Source organism: Palaemon carinicauda, chromosome 8 (genome assembly GCF_036898095.1).
Source record: "Palaemon carinicauda isolate YSFRI2023 chromosome 8, ASM3689809v2, whole genome shotgun sequence".
Lineage (NCBI taxonomy): Eukaryota > Metazoa > Arthropoda > Malacostraca > Decapoda > Palaemonidae > Palaemon > Palaemon carinicauda.
Genome location: NC_090732.1, coordinates 124,668,041 through 124,678,040, shown reverse-complemented (window position 1 = coordinate 124,678,040; position 10,000 = coordinate 124,668,041). Strand labels below are relative to the sequence as shown.

General features: G+C 34.0%; 1 protein-coding gene across 3 annotated transcripts in view; it reads right to left on the bottom strand.

Moving 5' to 3' along the window:
* The window catches only part of Ldh (Lactate dehydrogenase), a 40,861-nt gene that overhangs the window by 21,795 nt on the left and 9,066 nt on the right, over positions 1–10,000 (bottom strand). For 2 of the 3 annotated variants that reach the window (XM_068378885.1, XM_068378886.1), the window contains exon 1: positions 9,096–9,229. The exons of the other annotated variant lie outside the window; for it this stretch is intronic. In XM_068378885.1, the coding sequence (XP_068234986.1) occupies positions 9,096–9,214 (119 nt within the window). In that variant the 5' untranslated portion in view covers positions 9,215–9,229. Of the gene's footprint in view, positions 1–9,095; positions 9,230–10,000 lie in introns of those variants that run through there. 3 annotated transcript variants of the gene reach the window in all.

The following is a 10,000-nucleotide window of genomic DNA, read 5'->3' as shown; positions in this document are numbered from 1 at the left end:
ATATTTTTGCCCCAATCCTTGAAACAGTGACACCCTCTTTATCACCGACGGAAGAAGCGTATAAAAACATCCAATCAAGGTGATCAGTATTAACTTGGCAATACCAGAATAACCTTCTTCACAATGTCAAAACTCATTACTATTCCCTGCTAGACACAGTGATTGATATGCTACTTGACTGCTCTAAGTACACAAACACTCCTTCCTAGTACTTGGGACATTAGGAATAACAGGTGCAGATATGACTATTCATTTTCAAGGAAGTTAAGACAAAAGGAAAATTCTAAATAATTTGATTTTGAAGGGACAAGCCACATGGCTTACCTTTATATCGCCATCATAATTTACATTTTGACTCTTGCTTACAACTAGAAAATATTATTTTCTTCAAAGCAGTAATCCTTATATGTACAATTCTATTCCACAAGCGTACAAGATTCAGAATTCATTTCCTGCCTCTGTTTTCCCTGACTTGGATGTGTATAACCATTCTATGTAGTACTAGTCCTAAATCTTGATTTATACGTCCATGTTAAATGGTGATATCAGGTTTCACGTTCTATCGGTCTGTACACCGAAGTTGAAAATCACTATATATAACTCAATACCCAAAGAAACCATGAAAAAAGTAGTAGTCTAGAGGGAGGAAACCGTTGGAACCAACCCGCCTTTCGAAGACTAACACGTTTTATGAATCTGGGAATATAAAAACATGAAGATTAATGAAATACTTAACAAGAAGTATCGCCTACCATTTATGGCCCAAGTCCGAAATAGTGACAGAATTAAGAAACCTTTACTCACTATTTTTCCTTTTAAAAAAATCCTTTTCCAATTTTCTTAAAACTATCGTTGCCAATGTCACCACTACTGCTGTTACTAACATGACTACAGTCGACGAATAGTGAAAACCCAATTTTTTTGTCAAATCACGTTGAAAGCTCTGAGGTCTCAGCAGGATGTGGTAATCTTTGTTTGTAGAAGTTATCATACTCTTGGATAAATAAATGATTGGAGGCATCACTGCATTACATTGTTCACCCTTTCCCTATATATTAAAGAACAACGCGACTGGCTATATAATATATATATATATATATATATATATATATATATATATATATATATATATTATATATATATATATATATATATATATATATATATATATATATTTCTTTCCTGCCACGCCCGGTATCTTACCGTAAGAGGGAAAGAAATAGTCATATACTGGAGATAGGGGGTACCCCCTGAGGTAGGCCTACACTCAGAAACCCCAATCTCCGACAAATTGCTGAACAAGCTGGTTGTAGCTAGGAGGTGGGTGGGTGAGAAGGGTTGAATCTGTATTTGCGTCTACGTGTGTTTGCATATATATCTAAACATCTAAAACGTCATTTTTGACGGTTCGGGGTACACCAGCAATAGTAGTAGAAGTTAAAGTTACTATCGTTGTTGCTGTGGTTTTCATCGTTCTAAAATGACTAAATGTCCACGTGATCAAGGCAAAAGTTCTTCAATAGTCCTTGAGGTGTTAAGAGGTACAGCTCTTCTAAAACTGGCACACTTCCATGACGCCTGCATTTCCGCCAAATATAAATAGCATACTAGGTACGAGAGGTGTCATTCAAATCAGTTAAGGTCTTATGGCATAGAAGAAACGGTTACTCAAGAAAACCGTAACGAACAAATGCTTGGGATCATCTCATAGCCGAAATGAGGGACGATCTTAGGCCGCCAAAAATAAACCGGGAAGGCGAGGATGACATAGCAATATGGCTCCGAGGTGTCTGCAAGGAAGTATTTGAATCTGGTTGCTGTTGTTGTTGTTGCTGGTATAGTTAGAATACACCAGCTTTCGGCATCCATATTTGTTCTATTGACGAATTAATTAAGAACCAATGAATGATTTTGCAGCTAAGAGGAATGATAGCAATGTTCCAAGTGTTTTAGATTGGGCCACAGGTATGTTCAGCAAATACAGTTTTTGAACCAGATTTTTTAAGCAAATATTGGGAAAATAATGGTTAAAATTGTGCAATCGAAGATCACTTTCTTTAATAATAATAATAATAATAATAATAATAATAATAATAATAATAATAATAATAATAATAATAATAATAATAATAATAATAATAATAATAATTCCGTTTTATATTGATTTGAAACTGAATAGATAAATTGAAACAGGCGAATGCGATATATGAATTAAGACGAATGATTAAGAAGCTGTAAAAACAGATTGCATTCCTATTATTATTATTACTATTATTATTTTTATTATTATTATTATTATTATTATTATTATTATTATTATTATTATTAGCTAAGCTACAAAGCTATTTGAAAAAGCAGGATTCTATAATTATGCCCAAGGTATTCCAACAGGTAAATAACAGCCCAGTGAGGAAAAGTAACATTCTGAGAGTACCCGCAAGCAAGAGAACTCTAACCCAAGACAGTGGAAGGCCATGATACAGAGGCTATGGCACTTCCCAAGACTAGAGAACAATGGTTTGATTTTGGAGTGTCATATTGAGGAGAAGGGTTATTAAAGAAGTGGTCTACGCAAGGGAGACAAATCACGTCATTAACAAGAAAGAGGACTGAAATTTCATGAAAACTGGAGGAAAGTTCACCTTAAGGATTTTCTTCAATTTATAGAATTTAGGCTATATGACCAAGATTTGGAGTTATGGAGACCATTCAGTGCCAAATAACGGATATTGCAAAACGCTGCATAAAAAGGTAACACTGATGATGAATGGCAACATTAAGACTACAGAACACTTCAGTGTCATGAATCACAAGGGAATTGCTGCTCTAGTTATTCCTACTGGGTCTGATTAAATATCAAGCATCATACCATTATTGTCGAGTTATCAGCAATTTCAACAATTACATGAAAAATACTACAAATTTTGATGAACTGAAACTTTTCTTTGGATAATAATAGAATACAATAACGAAATTAAATGGTGGACCTTTAAGATCAAACCACCTGCAATATTGAAATTAATTGCCCCCCCCCCAAAAAAAAAAAAAAAAAAAAAAGTGGATCTAAAAATATATCTAATCCAAGAATGCTACGGCACAGAAGACATAGGCAGTCATCAAAAGAACAGACAATATTTAAAAAATACTGGAAAACTGGCTCGTCCTTTATACCAGATACACTTCCTTGAGTCGTTTCGGAAGATGATGATAAAGGAAGTAAAATAATTTCTTTATTGTGTGCATATTGCATCACGCGTAATATCTAGTCATTAACACCTGAAATAAGCAAACAAAACTTGATAAGTCACGGATGCTAAAGGAATAAATAAAGGTTAATGCACTACTGTTTTCTCTTATCCCAGAAACTAAGACACTGCTCTTCAGAAAGAGACCGTCACCTCGCTAGCTAGGCTTGGCAGAACTTAAGCACATTCCCCTGAAACTAATGTTGTCCCCATCGGCCATAGCAGTTAATCATTATCATGGTGGCAAGCCTAATATAGGGGGTTGTCGTCTAGTGGAGAAGGGCACCATACTTGCTAAGAACCGCGAGCGTGTTAATATTTCTCAATATGTGAATCTCTAATTAATAAAACACCGATGATCTACGTGCAACGATTGCCATGGTTTAGTCTCTGTCACCCACTGTCCCTATATACTTTATATACAAAGAATATAGGTGACTGTATACTTGTCTTAGGATCCGGGCATTCTAGTATAGAGTAATTTCTGGAGGAATCGGCAATGTAGCTACAAAATATCTCAACTACCATGTTCAATAAGCGATACATCAATATTGCACGAAATCCCAAAACCAAACATATACAGCTCTTTTGTCCATTTAGGATACATCGTCTACTGTTATACCTCCCATAAATTGAGCGTGGTGTTAAAAACAATTAGCATTTGGCTAGGCAAAATTCGAATGCTTCACTAAAAATAGCACACCTAGACATGGGTTGGCCACTGCATAAGGGATGGGGGGGGGGGGGGAAGAGATCTTCAGTAAAACCAGTTTGAATCAAGGCAACTTGTCCTGCCGCTTGATACTTCTACTTCGCCCCTGGAAACACCGCTGACTTATATTAAATTCACTGACTCTGGATTAAGCATTAGAAACCGTCGCTCAGAGAGAGAGAGAGAGAGAGAGAGAGAGAGAGAGAGAGAGAGACCCAAGCAGCTCATGTTGAGGCCTTGAATAAAGCTGTAGCAACCAAGATAAAGTCAAATAGCAACAAGTATCACGAGTCTTATTTTCGATATGATATCTCACTGGGTCTTATCGCACGCTACTTGAAATTGCTTTTGAGAATTATCATGATTATGTCCTTTGATTCTGTCGTTTATCAATATCCCTTCATTAACACATTTTTATATCTGAGAGCGAAGATATTGAAGAAGAAATATTTTATCGAAACATTAGAAACAGAGCTGCCTTATAGTGAAACTTTACAATGATTTTCTCTAATGTTTTCTTTCAAACGAATTATGATCACAAACGTAAACTAGAAGAGCACTCACAGAGCAGACCCCCACCAAGACATCTTATTTCTCGAAACCAGCTTGCCTTTCCTAGAATCAATTTAGATTCTAAGCGAATTTGAAGTGTGTGCGAACTTACGGTTAAGCTTAGGATTAATTCGGTCGACCTTTTCTTCGACCTTGACCTTCGATCTAGGACTTTCAAAACGGAATCACTTCCACGTATCAATATGTCAATTAATCCGTATAGGTTTCACTACTCTATGAGTAAAATTATTGTGGCCAAGTTCTTCACAAACAAACTAACGGGCAAACAGGATCGAAAACATAACCTCCTCCCAACTTCATTGGCGGGGGTAATAAATGAATCATATTTAAGAAGCAACGAATACCCAGTCAATTATCTTAATTTTCCCTCGTCACAGGACCCTGCTTATCAGCAAGGGCTCTCCAAAGGCGTGCGTAAAGGCGAATCAACGTCCACTGAACCCCCAGACTAGGGCAAGCGTCTCCGGTCGCAGGTAAGCCTTGCAGAGGCGTGCCCGAATTTAAGCCACAGATGACACTCGCGCTATCTCTAACATTCGAGGTCAAACTCGGAGGCTTGTTCGAGTTCACGCTCGAGTTCAAGGCGACACTCGAGGTGACCTCTTTGCCTTGCTGTAGGCGCCGTCGGCCCCGATCTCCGAATGACAATAGGCGGAGGAAGTTCTTAACCATCGATTGTGGGATCTTCGAAAGACTGAATGACAGTGGAGGTTTTTGGCCCTTGAAAACTCTCGCCCGTCTCTCTTTCTCTTTCTCTCTCTTGTTGTCTGCTACTCTACAAAACAACAATGATAGGAAATACAAGTAATATTTTTCTTTTATCTTTTAATTAGTCTTTTATAGCGCGTTAAAATTAATCATTGCACTTAAATATGTAAAATAAACTAGTGTTCTGGTGAAGTATTAACTAAAGACTGCGGTCACGAGATAAACACATGGAGCTGTAGAGAGAGAGAGCACGTGTCTGCTTTATGACACGGGTGTCGTGGGCTGGACCCACAATGCCTCTGTCATGCCCTTGCCACTGTGTGGGCATTGGGTAATATCTGTCTGGGTGCTGGGGTAGGGAGGAGAGAAAATCATTGGGGGATTATGGCAACCAAAGTGATGGCAACGCTTGGGGATGCACAAGCCATTTCCAGTTCAGGGAAAAACATATTTTCTTTTACTTTTGATTCTTACTTGCAATTGTTTATGAAGAATACTTTATATGACATTTGTAAACTATTAATACTTTTGCTTCCATTCAACAAACAGGAGAGATTGATTCTTTACGATTTTTCGGTTGCAATAAATATATACATAAATAGGCTACTCATCTATCTTTACCTATTCATCTGTAACGACACAAACACACACACATGCATATATATATATATATATATATACTGATATATAGATAAATATATATATATATATATATATATATACTGATATATAGATAAATAAATATATATATATATATATATATATACATATATATATACTGATATATATACTGATATATAGATAAATATATATATATATATATATATATATGTATTATATATTTTACATATAAATATATAAAAAATATATACAAATATATATATATTTGTATATATTTGTATATATTTACATGTAAAAATATATAATACATATATATAAATACATATATTTATATATTTACATGTAAAAATATATAATACATACATATATATATATATATATATATATATACATATATTTATAAATTTATATATACATATATATACATATATTTATATATTTACATGTAAAAATATATAATACATACATATATATATACATATATTTATATATTTATATATATATACATAAATATATACATATATATATATATATATATATACATACATATATATATATATATATATATATATATAAATATTTAGTGTTCATACCAAAACCTTCATTCAACGACCTTAAAACTTAACTTTTCCTAATGACAGTTTTTTTTTCCATCCCCATCTAAACTGCAATGAAATAACGTAAATAAATATCACCTGATACCCAACGTTATTTTTTCCTCCTCTCCCATAAAAGGGGAACAAATTGAAGTGGTGAAATTGCAATAGACTTCCTTTTAAGATAATGTACTGATTTTACTATTGAGACAAACCTATCTTTTTATTACATCTAATTTCCTTCTGCATAGAATAAAACCGCCATGCCTTCAAGACTAGGTGTCATAGCCTCCGTACCATGGTCTTCCACTGTTTTGGGTTAGAGTTCTCTTGCTTGAGGATACACTCAGGTACACAATTCTATTTGTTTCTTTATTTCCTTTCTTCACTGGGCTACTTGCCCTGTTGGAGCCTTTGGACTTATAACGTCCTGCTTTTCCAACTAGGTTTGTATCCTAGTAAATAATAATAATAATAATAATAATAATAATAATAATAAAGTCTTGACTGTCAGTCGCCCTCCTACCATCAAATCTTAAACCATAACTTTCCCTTTAGTGGTTTCTACAAAAAAAAAAAAAAAAAAAAAAAAAATATATATATATGTGGCACTTCAAGTACTTAATGCTTTGATCACTGAAAAAGCACTACACCAACATAGATTCGCATTACATAAAACTCAACTCTTTTCCGTATCAGTATACTTGACATAGTTAAACATACACATATTTACGCACACACGAACGCGCACACATATATTATGACACACATGTTGGTCAGATTCATTATCAATCTCTGTGTTTGTCAGTACTTCTGACATAACCTCCATTTGGATATATGCTATATCTGTCACACTATGTAATGCAGTTATTACTATTATTATTATTATTATTATTATTACCTGCTAAGCTACAACCTTAGATGGAAAAGCAGGATGCTATAAGCCCAAAGGTCCCAACAGAGAAAAGTTGCCCAGTGAGGAAAGGAAACAAGGAAATAAGCTACAAGAGAAGTAATGTACAATTAAATATATCTTAAGGACAGAAAAAAAAAACATTAAAATAGATATATCACATATAAACTATAAAGGAAAAATTTAGAACTTCAAACGTTCAAACTTGCAGCAAATGTTTTTATCTTGAACAGAGTGACATAAGTCTTTTTATAGTTTATATATGAAATATCTGTTTTGATGTTGTCACTGCTTTTAAAATATTTTATCAATTGTTAATTATTTCTCACAGCGTTTGTTTATTTCCTTATTTCCTTTCTTCACTTGGCTATTTTTCACTGTTGGAGCCCTTGGGCTTATAGCATCTTGCTTTTCCAATTAGTGTTGTAGCTTAGCTGCTGCTGCTGCTAATAATAATAATAATAATAATAATAATAATAATAATAATAATAATAATAATAATAATAATAATAATGTAACGTCAACGGATTATGCTATTTGCTCGTATTATTATTATTATTATTATTATTATTATTATTATTATTATTATTATTATTTGCTAAGCTACAACCCTAGTTGGAAGAGCAGTATGCTATGAACCCATGGGCTCCAACAAGGAAAAATAGTGTACCCGAGTGTACCCTCAAGCAAGAGAACTCTAACCCAAGACAGTGAAAGTCCATGGTACAGAGGCTATGGCACTACCCAAGACTAGAGAACAATGGTTTGATTTAGGAATGTCCTTATCCTAGAAGAGCTGCTTACCATAGCTAAAGTCTCTTCTACCCTTATAAAGGGGAAAGTGGCCATTGGATAAGTACAGTGCAATAACCCCTTGGGTGAAGAAGAATTCTTTGGTAATCTCAGTGTTGTCTGGTGTATGAAGACAGAAGAGGATATGTAAAGAATAGGCCAGACTATTTGGTGTGTGTGTGTGTGTGTGTGTGTGTAGGCAAATGGAAAATGAACCGTAACCAGAGAGAAGGATCCTATGTAGTACTGTCTGACCAGTCAAAATACCCCCAAACTCTCTAGCGGTAGTATCTCAACGGGTGGCTGGTGCCCTGGCCAACCTACTACCTTTACGATACTACTACAATGGCGAGTTCCAGAGCACATATTCTTTATCTATGCAACATATGCTCGTAGTGTAGTGTGTGTAGAATATCAACGAGGTATCATGATTATATAAGCAGGAGGTACCTCTCTCTCTCTCTCTCTCTCTCTCTCTCTCTCTCTCTCTCTCTCTCTCCAAATAAATAAAAACAAGAATATATTTTCACCAGAATCACATGTAAACAAACACTTTAGTTGCCATGAAAGTAGATAAAAGAATTTTTGGATTAAAAGCATAACGTTCAAATTATAAGAAAAAAAATGCATTACAGCTCAATAATAAACCTTTTTCACGTGTCTCTTTTAAAAGTTAAGTGTGAAATCAAATAAAACATAATAACAACAACTTTATACAGACACACATATATAAATATATAAATATATATGTATATATACATATATATAATATATATATATATACATATACATATATATATACATATACATATATATATACATATACATATACATATATATATATATACATATACATATATATATATATATATATATGTGTGTGTGTGTGTGTGTGTGTGTGTGCACTTTATCAGAAATGTACGAAAAATAATCACCTGGGCTGAGCGAGCGTCAAGCAGATGATACGCACTAGGCTTACTCTACCAAGTAACTGAGCTTTGCCTGCACCGAAACTCGAAAAGAAACCTGGGTCTCGGGCGCCGGGTTTCGTCATTGCCCAAGCTAAGTTGCGTCAGCGTCGGCGTGTATTACGTGATTTTAAGCACATGATGAATTCTGATGCAACGAACTTGGGAATAAATGCAACTTTATACAGCTCACAGCAGCTGTTTTTTAAATTTTTAATCTTGATTGTTCATTATTTCATATACCGTTTATTTCCTTGTTTCCTTTCCTCAATGAACTATTTTTCCTTATTGGAGCCCTTAGGCTTATACCGTCTTGCTTTTCCAACAAGGGCTGTAGCTTAGCTAGTAATAATAATAATAATAATAATAATAATAATAATAATAATAATAATAATAATAATAATAATAATAATAGCTTATCGAACGAAATATAACGCAGATTTAGGACTAATGCTAGAGATAGAGGATCCAGTCGCTTACAACTCTAATAATCATTCAATTATCCACGGGTATGTTACTTTACTTTACTTTACTTACATTAAGGGCTGTTCTCATGGTCCTTACACGCAGATGAATCTTACTTACTACAGGACCAACAAATTAGTTTGTCATATACTGTATATATATATATATATATGTGTGTGTGTGTGTGTATATATATATATATACATATAGGCCTACATATACATATATATATATATATATGTGTGTGTGTGTGTGTGTGTGTATACATATACATATATATATATATATATATATTAGATAAGCTACAACCCCAGCTGGAAAAGCAGGAATCAAATTAAGTTCAAGAGTAGTAATGAACGGTTAAAATAATATATTTCAAGAGCAGTAACATTGAAATAAATATTTCA